Raw genomic sequence first — 17,303 nt, forward strand, 5'->3', positions numbered from 1 at the left:
TTATAGATGTCCGTATGATGAAATACAACCTGCTCCTTCCCTGTTTCTTCATTTCACGCGGTTTTGAATTTCTACTAAAAATTTTATTCGAAGGTCAAGGTTGTCTCATTATATAATTCCTCAAATTATCAGTAAGTGCCATTACAGCAAAATTGGTCTTTTAGAGCGCACATTATTTAATTCCTCAAATTACCACCCTGAAAGCCTAACAATTTCCAGTGGACTCATTAAAAAACTGTATTGGCTAGCTCTGCAGAATACATGTGAAAAGATAACTCTGGCAACTTGTTTTTATTATAAACAATCATGATTTATTGGATGCGCACGTTAGTATTAATTGGATAATTTTAAACTGATTTACTGGACTTTGGCTCATTGCCAACCCAAGTGTATCTTCTTCTTTTTTCTTTTTCTTTTTTTTTGAAATCCCCAAGTGTATTTTCTTTGTTCATTTAGATTTGAGAGGACTCCCTTTCCAAGCTTTTACAGATAATAAACTTTGAAAATGTTGAAAAGGTACAATTATTGCTAGGATTTAGTAATTGTATGTTCACTTTCAATCAAGGAGGAATTCCTCTCATTGTACCCCTTTCGGTACCCATTTTTGTCAAACACCTCTTTTGCTTGGATATAGGTAGCTTGATTATTTTGACCTAGAGCAGATCTTGTTGGTTGTGTTTCTCAATATAGATGGCCTTTTTTTTGTTTTTTTTTCTTTCTATCTTTCCCAAGTCATCTTGAGGATATCTTCTTTGAGACCAGAATCTTTTGGTTTTATGAGTGTTTTTTCATGTACTAGAGTATAACTGCTTAATCAATTTGCCCATTGTATATAATATGGTACTGCCGATGTTGTTACACGGTCATCGGGAATTTATGGTGAGGACATTTTCAGATACATGGACTACAAGATCAAAGCTAACCAAAAGCTATGAGCCTCTGTTTGGTCTAAAGTTACAACACCAACTTTAACTATTGCCAGCTTACCTTCATACCTTGTATTAATTTGAGCCACACTTGAGCCTTACATGAATGTTCTGATTTTTCTGTGTTAGTTTTGGTAGCTAGGTGTTTAATTTGTTGGTTGGTTTGAGTTGTAGTTGCATTAGCTCTGTAGGTTTGTTCAAGTTATTCGTCATAATAGTTTTAGAGCTGGTAATGATAGATACTCCTTAACATGTAGAGAAAGCATATCCATTTTCTCATCTGGACATGTTATATGTATGCTGATAACGTTAATGTAAAAGCAAAGTTCTTGTGCTCTTGGTATGCCTCTAGTCTATCAAGAAACCATTTGTGCAACAACACTAGCTAGGATATATATATATATATATATGGCCCTTTCAATTGTTCAGTTTTTAGGTCCTAATGTGTAGATCATTTCTGCAAATTTTCAGCCAAATCGGTGATCGTTAAGGTATCAAATTAGATTAAATCAATGAACAAACCAAATCTGTCAAACTTGAACCGTTCATACTTATAATCTTAACTCGCCGTTTTGAATGCCTTAACAATAATCAATTTGGCTGATGATTTGCAGAAGTGATCTACACATTAGGACCTAAAAACTGAATAGTTGAAATGTCAAAATATGATCGAAAAGTTGGTCTAATGTCCTACCCCTAAAAAAGACCAAAAAAAGGGATCCCTTAGTGGAATATATATATATATATATATATATATATATATATATATATATATATATATATATATATATATATATATATACAGTCCTTCTTGGCTAAGGATGTCCTTACCTTAGCTTAGGAACGGATTTCAAGTTTTTGACCACTTTTCGATCACATATTCACATCTTAACCGTTCAGTTTTTAGGTCATCATCTCTGCAAAATTTCAGCCAAATTGATGATCGTTAAGGCATTCAAAACTGCAATTTACAATAATGAACACGAACGGTTTCGGTTTGTTCATTGGTTTAATTGAGTTCGATACCTTAAAAATCATCAATTTGGCTGAAAATTTGCATAAGTGATCTATACATTAGGACCTAAAAACTGAACGGTTAAGATATGAATATGTGATCAAAAAGTGGTCAAAAACTGAAAATCCATTCCTAAGGCTAAGGTAAGGATATCCTTACCTGAGAATTTATATATATATTCTACTCTAGGGTTATTTGTTTTGACTTTTATGGATTATTCATTTGGACTGATTGAAGGGCCAACTTCACTAATGCTTGTAATTTCTTGTCTTTGTAGGTTTTATGATGTACAACTCCTCTATGGAAAATGGTTAGCATGTGGCATCATATCAAGTTATAATCAGCCCCTTCAAGTACTCATGTAATCAATCTGAAGTCAATTCTAATCTAGCTAGCAAGTTCTACATTTGAAAACCAGTTTAATTATACTATTGATTTTGTAATATGAAGTTATTTAATTGTTATAATTTACTACATGAATACTTTTGGGTGGCGTAATGCTTTTTCAGTCAGTTGTAAATTTGTTACAAGAAGAAACGGTAAAGGCGTAAGTCGGTCAGGTGGAGTGAGTCTTCTGTGGCAGGAGGGTGTGGCTGTGACTTTGAAGTCGTATAGTGAATGTCACATAGATGTTACTATCAAAGACGAGGAGTCGGGGCAACCATGGAGGTTCACAGGGATTTATGGGCAACCCAAAGTTGAGAATCGGCACTTGACTTGGTCATTACTAAAAAAACTAGGTCAAACTGATAATCAACTTTGGGTGGTCGGTGGTGATTTCAACGAAATCACGTCTTTTTTAGAAAAAGATGGTGGTCTTATGAGAGGGGAGAGACAAATGGAGGGCTTTAGGGAGGTTTGACAGTTTGTGGTTTGGTGGACTTGAAGTTTGCTGGTCCCCAATTTACTTGGAGGGGAAAAAGGTATGGAGAGGAAATAAAAGAGAGACTAGATCGTTATGTTGCTACCTCGGCATGGCTACAATACTACCCGGCTTCTAGGGTCTCTCATTTAAACCCTAGTACGTTGGATCACTTGCCGGTGCTCCTAGAGGTGAAGAAAAGAAAGAAACGCAGAAGAAGAAGAAGAAAAAATAAATTCCGTTTTGAGGAATTTTGGCTTAGGGAGGAGGATTGTAAAGAAGTTGTGGAGCTAGGGTGGGAGAGTGCTACTGGTGATTGCCCTTTCTCGAAAGTGTGTAACAAACTCCACAATACTAGGGAATTGTTGTTGAGTTGGAGTAAGACTCGTTTTGGGAAATTACAGGAGGAAATAAAAGAAACTAGAGACCAACTCGGTGTGTTCTTTGACAAGACGTTATCAGCACCTTCAGATGAGGTACGGACGCAGCTGGAAACAAAACTCCACGAGTTATTACAAAAGGAACAGGTTTTTTGGCAACAGCGATCTAGGGTGTTGTGGTTGGCTGAAGGGGATTTAAATACCAAGTATTTCCATCAAAAAGCTAGTAACAGGAAGAAGAAGAACACGCTGCATGGCTTGTTCAATGGGGAGGGGGTTTGGTGCAGTGAAGAGTCGGACATGCAGCGTATTATAATTGATTATTACACCAAGCTTTTCACTTCAACTAGCCCATGTATTGAGCAACATGATTTGAGCTGTATTCCGAGGGTCATCACGGATGAGGTGAACAGACAGCTATCTGGTGAGTTTCAGGCTTCAGAAATCTTTCGTGCCCTAAAACAAATGCACCCATCCAAGGCTCCTGGGCCGGATGGGTTTTCACCAGTTTTCTATCAGCAGTTTTGGGATGTAGTTGGGAGTGACGTGGTTGAGGCTGTGAAATGTTTTCTGAGCTCAGACGATCGTATGAAGGAGGTCAATGGTACGTGGGTTACTCTCATTCTGAAAGTTAAAACACCAGAGTTTGTGCATCAATTGAGGCCTATCAGCCTATGTAATGTGATATACAAGATTGGCTCCAAGGTATTGGCAAATAGGCTGAAACCTCTGCTTGATGGCATTATCTCTCCTTATCAAAGTGCGTTTGTACCGGGGAGATTAATTTCTGGTAATTCACTACTGGCTTTTGAGATTTCACATTGCCTTAAAAGAAGAAGAAGAGGGCATGTGGGTTATTGTGCTTTGAAGCTGGATATGAGCAAGGCCTACGATAGAGTCGAATGGGCATTCCTTGAAGCTATGTTGGTGCAGTTAGGGTTATGTGGGGAATGGATAACATGGATCATGAGATGCGTTAAGACGGTGACGTACTCTTTCATGGTGAATGGTGAGGTAGTTGGGAACCTAGTGCCTTCAAGGGGCCTCAGGCAGGGGGACGCCATCTCCCCTTACCTATTCCTGCTGTGCGCTGAGTTTCTATCGCGGCTCCTGGTTTTGGCTGAGCAGAACAATGATATACAAGGTGTGAAAGTGTGTAAGAGGGTACCTCCAATTAGCCACCTTTTTTTCGCAGATGACTCATTCATCTTATTCAAATCAGGTTATAATGAGTGTGTGTTCCTGCGTGATATGTTCCTTTTTTATGAAAGGTTGACGGGGCAGCAGATAAACTTTGAAAAAAGTTGTGTATCATTTAGTCGTAATGTACCTAGAAGCTTGCAAGACGGGCTGGCAGAAGTTTTGGGAGTGCAGAGAGTTGAAAAACATGATAAATATCTTGGCTTACCCACTGAGCTGAGTTACTCGAAGGAGGATGCTTTCAAGTTTTTAACTGAGAGAGTGAGGAAACGCACACAAGGATGGCGAGATAAAACCCTGAGCGGTTCCGGTAAGGAAGTGCTCATAAAATCTGTGATTCAGTCTATCTCGACATATGTAATGAGTTGTTTTGAGTTACCAAAACATTTGTGTGATGAGATGCATAGACTGATGGCTCGCTTTTGGTGGGGTGATCAAGGTGAGGAGAGGAAAATACACTGGGTGTCATGGGAAAAGTTGTGCATCCCTAAGGCAGAAGGCGGACTAGGGTTCAGAGATATGAAGTTATTCAATAAAGCTCTACTGGCTAAGCAGGGTTGGAGACTAGTAAGAAAGCCAGATTCTCTAATTGCACGGGTACTCAAAGCCAAGTACTTTCCTGATACAGGTTTCATGCGAGCTGGATTGAAGAAGGGGTCTTCATTTACGTGGAGAAGTATCTTCAAAGGTAGAGAGCTGTTGTGCAAGGGTTTAAGAGTTCAGGTTGGGAATGGAGAGGACACATTGGTATGGAATGATCCTTGGATTCCTATGCCATATCATTTCAAACCATTCACACCACCAATGGAAGGCACTGAGGAAATGAGAGTAGCAGAACTTATAGATGAAGAAAGTGGGGAGTGGGAGATTTGGTTGCTGAATGAGTTGTTTACGGAGACTGAGGTTAATTATATTGCTCAAATTCCATTAAGTTTGAATGGGGGAGCAGATCGGTGGATATGGCATTTTGACAGGAAGGGAATTTACACTGTGAAAAATGGTTATCATGTTGCCAGAATAACGGAGCAAATGGATATGAGAGCGTCTTCTTCTGGGATGAATACAAGAAGCGAAACTATGTGGAAAAAACTGTGGAAAGTGAACGTACCTCCAAAGGTACGCATGCATGCATGGAGGTTAGTTAAGGGGATACTACCAACCAAAGGTGCCCTAGCAAAAAAAGGGGTACTATTGGATATGAGGTGTCCTTTATGTTTCGTGGAGTGGGAAGATGGCATGCATGTGTTCAAAAATTGTAGTGTGGTGAACATTTTCTGGAAGTGCGGTCCTATTAAGTTATGCCCAGCAGTGCACCCAGCTCCAGACTTGGTGGAATGGTTCTATGCCATGATTGATTTGCTGCATGGTGAGCATCTTGAGTTTTTCTTATTGTCTCTTTGGGCTATATGGAATGAAAGGAATAACCTTGTATGGAAAGGTGGATGCTTCATTCCAATGAATGTGGCCAAATGGATGTGTACGTACCTTGATGAGTATAAGAAGCTCCATGCACGTTGTGCTAAGAAGAACAGAAGGCATGTTACCAAATGGCAGTGTCCACCAAGTGGACGACTTAAAGTGAACATTGATGGAAGCTTTAGAGCTGGAAATGGCTATGGTGGTATAGGAGTTATTGTCCGGGATGAACATGGAGATTGCGTAGCTACGTTGGCTAGACCTCTCCCTTATGTACAGTCTGCATTGCATGCTGAGGTGGAGTCACTCCGCGCCGGCTTACTGGTAGCTATACATCAAGGTTGGGATGAGATTGAGGTAGAGTCAGATTGTGCTATGCTTGTAAATGCCCTTGATGGGGAGGAGGAGGACTTGTCAGAGATAGGCCGGATTGTAGAGGATTGTAAAAGATATGCTAGTTCTTTTAAGTCCTTTCAATTTCGGCATGTCTTTCGTGAAGCAAATGGGGTGGCCAATAGGTTAGCACACATTGCTAGTTGGAATAGTATTGATGAATTTTGGGTAGAAGAGACGCTTGTTATTATTCGGGACGTTCTCTATGAGGATATGTGTAATGGTTCTAGGGGTTCAGGCAATATGTCCCCCCCATTGTACTCTTTCCCTATTAATAATATGAACGAGGCACCTAGCTAGATTGGTGCCTCTGCTATTTTCAAAAAAAAAAAATAAATAAAGAATGGCGTGAAAATCAAGCAAGAACCAAGAAGATTTCGGCAAGAGATTTTCTAGGGCAATTTTAATGGAAAGATAAACCCTAGGAGACCTTTTGCCGTCCAAGCCAAGAGGAAAAGAAGGAATTGCCGTGTGAATCAAAGAGAAAATAAAAGATTTCGGCAAAGAGATATTCTCTAGAGAGTTTTAAGGAAAGAAAATATGTGTGGAGACCAAGAAAAGCTCAAAAGAAGTCTAGATACATTCCTAAATTCCCTAAAGGTAGTTTGGCCGAAATAAAAGAGAAAAATCAGAATAGTATCAAGGGAATTTCGGCAATATTATTAGGGAATTAAAATGGAATTTTGTGATTGGTTGGACCACCTTATAGGGCTTATGTGGCAAGCTAGCATTGGAGGAAGTCATGTGGAATTATCACATTAATTCCGTGGAAAATAAAGAGAAGTTCACACGGCTTGGAGAGCAAGGATGCGTTCCCTATATATACTCCCTCTTTCTCAACGCAAGAGGTTCCCAATCTCTACGTTTTTACACTTTAGAAAAATTCAGAAAAGTTCTTAGCATAGCCGTGAGCTTCTCCATCCTCTAGAGCAAGCCACGAAGTTAAGCAAGGCCAAGGAAGAGAAGAACCAAGCCGTGACCTATTCCTCCACCATCCACCTTTGAAGCTTGCTTTCGAGTTCAAAGGATTCATCGTTATTCACCCATCATCATCTCCCATCCACGGTGTAATTCAACCTCTACTTTGTAACCTTGTTTGAATTTCGTTGGTCTTGTTCTAGTTGACATATATGTTTGAACAATTGTTAATTTCTGGAATGTTATGATTAATTGAGAATTTTCAGATTCATATATTGTGATTTTAACGTTGCTTATGTGAGTTTGGTTAATTAAATTTGCGTTATAGATATCTTTTGTATTTTAATCTTATGTGGTTCGAAACACTTAGGGTTTTGATATGAATGTTGCTAGGTTTAAGAACATGAAATCAACTTTTCGTTTTGTGTAAACTTGAATCAAAGTAGTAAAGGTTTTGTACAAATATCGAATTTAATTAACGAGGATTGCAATTAGGTGGACTTTTCCATACGAAGTTGTACACTTGAGTTGATAGCCTTTCTCTATGTGTAATGCGTTAAACATGACATGATTGATTAGCTTTCTAGGGTTTGATTGCATGTTTGATAGGATTGATCTAGGTGCTTTCGCTTAGGTTAATTAGCATTGAAAAGTAAAATATGGGAAATTGTTTGCTTTCGAACGTTTCACATGATCAACTCCTTTCTCATGACTTAGATGAACAATATTAGGGTTTGAATCAATTTTAATCATAAGTTTCGGTTTTGATATTTGTTCTCTCATTCCATTCGTATTTTTATGTTTTTGCATTTTAATTGTTTTGTTAACTTAGTTTTATTTTCGAAAAACCAAAAACAAAATCCCCCCTTTTTCGTGTACAATGTTTATAGTTGTGAATATCTTTGTGAATATTTTACTTTGTTTTAATTTTAATTGTTTAATTGTTTGACAATGACAGGTGTACCCTCAATCCCCGGAATAGAACGATCCCTACTTGCTTATACTACTATGATATTTTTAGGGTTAAATTATGCGCTTGCTGTTAGCGTATCATGGATTATTCTCCTTTATTTCGTGTTTTAAGGGATCAAAGCGTGATTTGGTTTCTTGATTGAAACGTGTGGGTTTTATCCATGATTTTGTGTGAGTTGTTTTGAATTACTCATACGGGCTTGCAAAAGCTTACCGGGTTTGTTGTGTGACAACCCGGTGCACTATTCAAACGGTGTAGGGGTTAATCCTACATGTCAGGGTAATCGTTGCTGAAGCTGAGGTAGCTTGTTGGCAGGAGAACGGGTATGAAGCAAATTCGGTTGGCTTTGCCATTGTTATGACTTCCGCTATGTAGTAAACTCTGAGGAGCATTTACGTTTTATTTTGTTGTTGACAATTTAATTCGTAAGCTTATGTAATATATGACTCTGTGGGCAGGTCAATATTGACATAGTGGGTTCAGAGCATCAATATGTATGTAGTAAAAAGGGAAAAAGTTTCCAGGTATTTGATATTGATGACTGAACGATCACGCATATATAATTATGGGGTTATATATCGATTTTTATTTGTGTTAAAAAATCAGGGGCGTGACATGAGAAGCCAAAATACAGAGTCCGCTAAAAATGTTGTATGCACACTCCTTCTCACCATTTCTTTAACAAATAATCTGGTACGCTTGTAGCTTTTTTCTGCTACTTAACCGACTTTTGCAAATGCATTGAATCTATAATTGTTTGAGAACAGAACAAGAGAAACTCAAATTTGGCAGTGAGAAGGGTATAGATGTCATTCCACTTATTTTTGATCTTTGATGATTTTTTTTTTTTGAATGTGATTGACTCCCTCTGATTTTCCTGACATGGAATGGAACATCTAGAAACGCCTGGGTACTCTGTTTTTGGTCATTTTCCACTCGGCTATATAAAAATTGAAAATTAAAAAAAAAAAAAACAACCACAAGAAGAAGAGAAACTCAATCTTGGTAATGCAACGTGCGGAAGTAAAGACAGAGAGATTCCAGCCTCCAAATACTGATTGGTCTGAAACTGAGAGAGACCAAATGGCTCTGGTACCCTCATCTGCACCTGTGAACGAGAGCCCAGTGATCACCGAGGTTGACATGGGCGGCGACGACTCCACACCCACCGTCCGAGCCACCGTCGTCCAAGCCTCCACCGTCTTCTACGACACTCCTGCCACTCTAGGTCCTCTCTCCACCTCTTTACTCCTATATATGAACCTTATACCTGCATGATCAAGATTTTACTCTGCAAATTTCACTCCAGTCAACTAATTCAAGATTTTACTCTGCAAATTTTACTCTAGTCAACTAATACATTTCTAAAATGTGATTCTGGTTTAGTTTATGAAATTCTGACTCTGTTGGTGGATGAGGATTTGAGATATGGTTTTCATCAATCCAGTAGTGATTGAGCAATGTTTGTTGTCTGGTGGTTCTGATTTTGTTGTTGTATGTACAGATAAGGCTGAGAGATTGTTGGCTGAAGCAGCTGGGTATGGATCGCAGCTGGTTGTGTTTCCGGAAGCATTTGTGGGAGGGTATCCGCGCGGCTCCAATTTCGGGGTTGCGATTGGGAACAGAACTGCCAAGGGGAAAGAAGAGTTCCGAAAGTATCATGCCGCAGCCATTAATGTGCCTGGTAAAAACTACTTTTTGGTTTTTATTTTGATGCATTAGATATGCGTACTGAAATGGGTAGGCATTGAAATACAAGGTTAATTGAAATGGATATGCATCAGAGTGCAGGGTTAATTGAATGCTGCATTGAAAATACAATATGTGCAGTGACATGTCAGTTTATGCTTAAACTTCAAGTTTAACTATTGGTTGCTATTTAGATCTTTACTTTGGACCGAAGAAACTTTACTTATGTTCTCTTTCAAATGAGAAATATTTTTTAGGAAAGTATAACTGGTGGGACTTGATTATTCTTGTATTCTAGGTATACATCCTGGTCAATGTGCAAACAACATCCTCAGTAGTGCATAGTCTTAAGTAAATTCTGACAACAGATGTAATGCAAGAAGTAAAATTTTTGTATGCTGGACCTCTTGGGTATCATTTGATACCATTTAGTCATCCCTATCACACATGAAAAATATATGTAGATTCTGTATATTTCATTATCATTTACATGAAGAATTTATGTAGATTCTGTATATTAAATTAAGTTATTATTGGTGCATAGACAACTTAAGAGTTAGTAATTTAGAGGTGTAAAACAGGGTCTAGCCTGTTTAAAGATGTCAAGGCACATAACAGATATCCATTCCATGCATGCTGTGCCTGGAATGACCATATCAAGCCATTTGGTCATATGTTTTAGACACAACCTTCGTAGAATGACTAGATTGGCTGAAATTCTTGTAACCCCTCCATGATCTCAAAGAAAATCTCTTTTGCTCCTTTTATTTTTATTTTTTTTGTTCTTTTGTTTATTTCCCTTCCCTGAACTCTCTCTACATTTGCATGAGTCTGTGTCAAGAATGGCATGGCCCAATTAAGAAGGGTAATTAATTAGATTTTTAATGTATTGAATGTATACGAGTATGGTGGTATTCAAAGAAGTATTTCAAAATGTCTGGAAGTATTCTGGTTTAATCTGGGTTTTATGAATCTCTGCCAAAGTTCTTGAGTTTGAAGGAATGTACCTAAGGACAGTTTGTTTTGGAATCATGTGATTGAGAGAGTTGAAAAGAGATTGGAAGGTTGAAAGAAGGCATTCTATCAAGGGGAGGTAGATTGACTTAGATTCAAGCAGTTCACTATAGTTTACCCACATATTATTTGTTTCTTTTCCAATTCCAGTTGGCGTGGAAAAGAGGTTGGTGGGTTGATGAGGAATTTATATGGGAAGGATGCGGAGAAGGGCAGAAGGACCACCTTATTAAGTGGAACTTGGGTTCCAAAAGCTCTTTAATCTGGAGATCGGAAATTTAGTAGCAAAGAATCTCTCGTTTCTCTAGAGAGAGATTCTCTGTGGCATGGTAGTAATCAGAAGTATTGTTATAGCGAATAGGGATGCGATTCTAACCCAGTTATCACATGATTGAGTAGAAGCCCCCTGGAAGGACATTTATGTTGGGATGAACACTTTTTACAAGTGTTCTCAGATTGCAGTGGGTGATGGGAAAGAGTGAGATTGTGGGAGAACAATGGGGCGGGTGGCTGACCTTTGAATGAAGCCTTTTCCAGACTTTTCAGATTGTCAAAATTCCATAACACCTCTGTAGAAAGTTGAAAAGAAAAACAATAAGTGAAATTTCTGTTTTCTGAATTCCTTGGGTATCATTTGATATATTTCGTCATCCCTATCACGTACCTGAAGAATATGTAGATTATGTATCTTCATTAAGTTCATAGATGCAGAGACGACTTAAAAATTAGCAATTAGAGGTGTAAAACAGGGCCCAGCCTGTTTACAGTTTTCATGGCACAACACAGATATACATCCCGTGCATGCTGGTTAGCATGCTGTGCCTGGAATGACCATATCAAGCTCACCCATTTGGTCATATTCTTGAGACACAACCTTCGTAGACCTATTATTGGTTGATACTTCAATTTTTCTAACAAACTATCTTTTCAATACTGTTTTTTCTTCTACTTCCACTTTCAAAATATTCATCTTGAAACCCACATGACTCTGTGCCAAGAATGGCATGACCGCATGACTAGAGGGTGTATTCAATTTAAATTTAGAAGTTTAATTTGGATTTTTAAAATATTAGGGGTATTCATTGTGGATTTCAAAATATTGTATTTAAGTATGGTGGTATTTAAATAATTGTTTGTAAATACTCCTTAAAAGTATTCTGTTATCTAATCTGGGTTTTATGAATCGACCAAATTTTATTGAGTTTGCAGGAAAGTGCTCTCTCTATTACTATGTGATATATTAGTATTTTTTACATTTTAATTTTTTTCTATGATGGTCTTGAATTTCTTGATTTATATTTAGGATTTGATGTCTTCTTTACACATGCAAATTAGTTTGACAAATATATATAAAGGCACATCACCATATTGACTTCATCATATTTGGCCAGTTGTAAAAGGACATTAGCTTATGTGTGTGAGATATTCCCTTGGTTCTGCTCCACTGCTTTTCTGTATGATTTTGTATCAGTTTTTCAAAGGACTTAAAGTTGTGTCTCTTGTTTATGGTTGCCCTTTTTCATGTTGAATGAAAGTAGATAAGGTCTTCATATATCATTACTTCATAGCATGGATGTGTCCGTTTCTATAAACAGGGATCTCCTGGATTGTTCGTTGTCCAATCTTCAATAGCATGAAAAGATCAGCATATTGATGTGAGCTTTGAGAACTTTGACATCATATTTGGGTATTCTGGAAGAAGAGAAGAAAAAAATACCCAAATATTAGATGAGCTATTTTATCAAGTATGTGGTTGAAGTGCGATAAGTCCTGTTAAATCCTATATAATATCCCGTCAAAGTTGTGTGGACTGTATGGAGTTCAATCAAATCTGTGAATTCCACTGAAGCCTGTCATTGAAAGAAACTCTACTGCAGTCTTTGACAATCCAAACAGAATATAGCCATGCAGTGAACATGCTTACGCCATATGCCCTTGTTAGGTCTAGATCAACATAACTGAGTTGTGCCAGCCACTGCAGGTTGCATGAATGTACCTAAACGATAGGGTTTGGTTAGTTTGCTGTAGGCCATTTTACACCTTGGGTTTTTGAACAATGCTCTTATCAGCTATGTTGTGTAAAAAGTCATCCAATTCCAAGTTTTGTTTTTCTTTTCCTTATAGATGGAATTCAAATACTCTCTGGAATATGCTAATAAGTTTACTATCAATCCGAATGAAGAAAGATGATGTGTGCTAAAACAATTATTATCAAATGTTTGCTAGTTGTGTGAGGCTGTATGATTTAGTTTTTTTTTAATAAACTTTTATGAAGAAGCGGCATGAATATGTAGATTCACTATTTCTATTAATTAATGCAGGTCCTGAAGTTGACCGGTTGGCATCAATGGCTGGAAAATATAAGGTATTCTTGGTAATGGGTGTGATAGAGAAAGAAGGGTATACACTTTATTGTACTGTTCTGTTTTTTGATTCTCAAGGTTGCTACCTGGGAAAGCACCGAAAAATAATGCCAACAGCATTAGAGCGAATCATTTGGGGATTTGGAGATGGATCCACAATTCCTGTGTTTGATACTCCAATTGGAAAAATAGGTGCTGCCATTTGTTGGGAAAATAAGATGCCACTTTTAAGGACAGCAATGTATGCTAAAGGTTAGTCATTTCCCTTGGAAATCTTGAAAAGCCCCACTTAATTAACCCGTTTTGACTCATTTTGCTGAATATATTAGTTTTCCCCTGATCTGCTTAACTTTCTCCTTTCTTCTAGGTTGAGAATTCATATTATGATGATTTAGTTCTGTGTAATAAGAGTAAAGAATAGCTTTTTACCAATGAGACACAAGAAGGGCTTGTTCACTTTACTTCTGGGTCATGGGCCTGTTTGAGACCTTCAAATTTCCATGCTTGCTGTGCGAGTTTTAAGTTCAATATAGAGTTTCATATCATCTGGTATAGATTAAGGGGAGTGATTTTGGCACTCCACTTTCCACAACTTAGAAGTGGAGTAATTGATGTGGAATATTTTTTGTTTTGTAGGCATTGAAATATATTGTGCTCCTACAGCTGATTCTAGGGATCTATGGCAAGCGTCAATGACCCATATTGCTTTAGAAGGTGGGTGCTTTGTCTTATCAGCTAACCAATTCTGTCGAAGGAAAGACTATCCCCCTCCACCAGAGTATATATTTTCAGGCACGGAAGAGGAACTTACTCCTGATTCTGTTGTCTGTGCTGGAGGCAGTGTCATCATATCACCGTCAGGGACTATACTTGCTGGGCCCAATTATGACGGGGAGGCACTCATCTCAGCAGATCTTGGTATGCCATGTTTTTTATATACTCTCCTATCGTTAATCAGTTTTCTGTGTTATGAAGAAATTAAAATAATTAAGAGTTTCTGCTTTACAAATTGGGTTGTTATTTCTTTTATTTTGCTGTAATGGACACTGAAGCCCAAAACAATAGAAAAAACTGAGGACCTCATGGGACCTAAGTACCCTGATAATGTCCTCAAAATAAAGGTGAAGCACAATTAGAAGGAGTAGAGCCCAAAAGACACATCTCAGGTCCAAAGAGAGCCCATAATTAGCTAGTACGTCAGCTGCATAGTTTCCTCCCTTTAGAAATGACTAAGCTGTGCACTCGCTCTAATCAGCCTAAAAGCCATGCCCATTAGTGTGAAAAGAGGGTGATAAGTGCTATATATCTTCAGATCAGCTCAACAACAGTAACTTCTACCTCAACTTTGTTAAAGGCCTTTAGTGCTAACCGCAAGCCAGGATACAGTTCCATAATCAGCATTTAGAATCTGACCGCTTCCCAATCTGGTATGATATTCTTCTCTCGAAGCAGAATTAGCAGGGAAACTGAATCATGTTTTTGAATAAAAGTGGAATGTCTATATGTTTTCAGTACACGAAACAGGAATGTCTATATGCTTTCAGTACACGAAATTGGAATGTCTAATCTAGGCTTCATGCTTTTAGATGTGTGGTTTTTGAAGTAATATGGTCTGACACTCTGACTGATTAGTCTAATTTAGGCTTCATGCTTTTCTGATCCTCTGTGTCACACGTAAAACCAAAATCTGTAGTGACTTAATTGTGAAGTGGCTACTTTTTATGAGGACAAGTGTCTTCTCTTTGGTAGATATAAGGCCTGCTCTAACTCCAGAATAATCCCGTAAAACCACGTAGGAGGAATCTAACAAAAAATAGTGTTAAGTCGAACAAAATTCCTTTAGAGACCCTAAAGATTAAAACTTCGTTCTTTTTTATTTTTTGTAATATAATCAAATACTATTCAGTGCAAGTCTGTTCATTCCCACAAGAACTATCAATATGATGAAGAGTAAAAAATCAGCCTCATGTAAAACTATATTTTGTCTATAGATTTAGTTCTTTTGTTATGAGAATGGATCTCTGATGTTGTAACTGACCAAAATGGTGCTTAGATATTGGAGATATAGCAAGGGCGAAGTTTGATTTTGATGTGGTAGGACACTATGCACGGCCTGAAGTGCTTAGCTTGATAGTGAGGGACCATCCAGCAAATCCGGTTACTTTTACATCAGCCTCAGCGAAGACAGAAGTCTCAGACAAATCATAATTGAATTTGCCAGCTCCTCACTAGGGTAGTTTGCAAAATGCAGGCTTGTTCACAACTGTGAATTGTACCCCAAAGTTGATGGGATTATGTACTTGCTTACTTTGTACTAAAATCAACTTTAGAGACGAAATTTCTTCCTTGCTGTACCACCTAATTTTAATCCTTTCTTGAATATCTAAAGAAAAGAGAGCAGTATATCCTTTGCTTGTAGATAGATTTGAAGACTATTCCAAACTTGAATTTGGGAGTATGAAACTCAATCAGGTGGTAACACCATTAAACAAAAGTTTCATGTAAAAAATAAAAACTCGACATTCCTAAGTTTTTCTTTGCAAAACATGCGCTGCAAAAAATCTGGCATTTTGAAATTGACTTGTTTGGACTTTGGACACTAAATGTATAAAAGGCGCCTAATGTAGGACATATTTTACTAATAAGAGACTAAGTACGAATTCACATTATTAGGGGTCTAAGTTTTGTAGTTGAGCAAAACAAAGTCAAGGGGTCTGATTTTTTCTTCTTCTTTTCATTCTGATAGTTGGATGCACAACGATTTAGCTATGAAATAGTTAAAATGACAATTAAGGACAATAATTATACCAAAAAATATTATATTTATTTTATGTAGACTTTCTAATTCAATAATATCAGATTGTATTTCTTATTATTTTCCTTATCTATTTTCATTTTCCAATTTCACTACATACTCATTAAAACATTCATATATATTTAATAAGAATTAAAAATATGATTAAGATCATGTTACATAAAAATGTATGATATATATGTTGAACGCATATTGGTGAGGGAAAACAAAATAAATTCTCTTATGATTTATGATCTAAATCTAAGTCAATCCATTATATTTGTAAAAAAAAAAAAAATTAGCAGTTAAAAAAAAATATATATTTAAATAATTAATCATGTGGTACAAAAAATACAGAAAAAAATAAACATTAAAAAACAAATGATTTTTTTTTTAGAATAAAAACAAATGATTTCTTTATTTTTTTTTTGCACAGCTAAAATAGAAAAAAAAAAACAGAATAGTTCATGGCATTTTCTTATTGATTAGACATTAATTTTTGAAACTCAAGTTTGATTAAGAAATGTATATTTAGTTAAGATTTATAGAGTGATTAAATCATTGAAATGACTAAATTTTTTATTTTAAAGATAATAATTTGTTTGCAAATTATATGAGTGAGGTTATTTGAGGAAGTTTAGTGAGGTTTAGTGAGTAAATTTAGTATTTGAAAATTTGATAAGAGGTGTAAAAAGCATAGAGGTCAAGTGAGTAAATTTGGAGGTTCCAATAGAAAAACTCCATTAGGATAGTTCCAAGGCTGGAACTGTCTACCTCTCATGTGTGTAATATTTTTATATGACAAGCTATTTATTTTCTCATCAATCAAGAATGGAAATTTACTAAATAAAAAGTTAAAGCTAGGAAAAGTAAAACCCACGGTTGTGCCCACCAGAAACTCAACGAGCAAACCCACCTGCTCTTCTTCGTTTGGGTTCAGTGCTTCTGCGAATTCAAAACGCGAGTCCTAAGGGAGAGAGAAAAAAAAAAAGTAAGCCTAAGCGAACAATATATATGACTATCACTTACAGATTTTTTTTTGGTCATAAATCGCTTACAGATAAGATGCTAAGAAACTGTAGCTATGATATGTCCTTTTAAAACTTGAAAATTATTCTATGCACCGACGATGCAAATGACCCAACACCTCTCCTTTTAAAACTACTGAGCTATCAAGAATTCAAGATCCATCAGCATACACAACCCCCAAAGTTGAAATTTATAAATTCTTAATACTCTACGAAAACCTAAAATTGTGATGGGTACTGTTTTGGCCCAATACTTAACATCATCACCTCCTTTAATGTACTAGAAATTGACAAGCAACAAACGAAATCATGAGGAAAATAAATTAAAAAAC

The 17,303-nt window shown here is 36.9% G+C and overlaps 2 protein-coding genes across 2 annotated transcripts; both read left to right on the forward strand.

Moving 5' to 3' along the window:
- The first annotated feature begins 2,416 nt into the window (after positions 1-2,416).
- Positions 2,417-6,492, forward strand: LOC133730685 (uncharacterized). Its single transcript, XM_062158232.1, has 2 exons — positions 2,417-2,797; positions 3,208-6,492. The coding sequence occupies exons 1-2, from the start codon at positions 2,417-2,419 to the stop codon at positions 6,490-6,492; spliced, it is 3,666 nt and encodes a 1,221-aa protein (XP_062014216.1).
- Positions 6,493-9,045: 2,553 nt separating this feature from the next.
- LOC133732573 (bifunctional nitrilase/nitrile hydratase NIT4A) lies at positions 9,046-15,567 on the forward strand. The gene is made up of 5 exons (XM_062160152.1): positions 9,046-9,311; positions 9,588-9,767; positions 13,108-13,401; positions 13,786-14,067; positions 15,203-15,567. Exons 1-5 carry the CDS (start codon positions 9,092-9,094, stop codon positions 15,355-15,357), a joined length of 1,131 nt encoding a protein of 376 aa, XP_062016136.1. The 5' UTR covers positions 9,046-9,091; the 3' UTR covers positions 15,358-15,567.
- Positions 15,568-17,303: the final 1,736 nt, after the last annotated feature.

This window comes from Rosa rugosa, chromosome 2, assembly GCF_958449725.1.
Source record: "Rosa rugosa chromosome 2, drRosRugo1.1, whole genome shotgun sequence".
NCBI classification, from domain to species: Eukaryota; Viridiplantae; Streptophyta; class Magnoliopsida; order Rosales; family Rosaceae; genus Rosa; species Rosa rugosa.

Excerpts from the sequence above, each read along its gene's own strand:
- LOC133730685 (XM_062158232.1), top strand. The coding sequence starts at position 2,417 with ATGAATACTTTTGGGTGGCGTAATGCTTTTTCAGTCAGTTGTAAATTT. Across the intron at positions 2,798-3,207 it reads AAATGGAGGGCTTTAGGGAG|GAGGAAATAAAAGAAACTAG; the intron begins GTTTGACAGTTT and ends GGGAAATTACAG.
- LOC133732573 (XM_062160152.1), top strand. The coding sequence starts at position 9,092 with ATGCAACGTGCGGAAGTAAAGACAGAGAGATTCCAGCCTCCAAATACT. Across the intron at positions 9,312-9,587 it reads CGACACTCCTGCCACTCTAG|ATAAGGCTGAGAGATTGTTG; the intron begins GTCCTCTCTCCA and ends TTGTATGTACAG. Across the intron at positions 9,768-13,107 it reads CGCAGCCATTAATGTGCCTG|GTCCTGAAGTTGACCGGTTG; the intron begins GTAAAAACTACT and ends TAATTAATGCAG.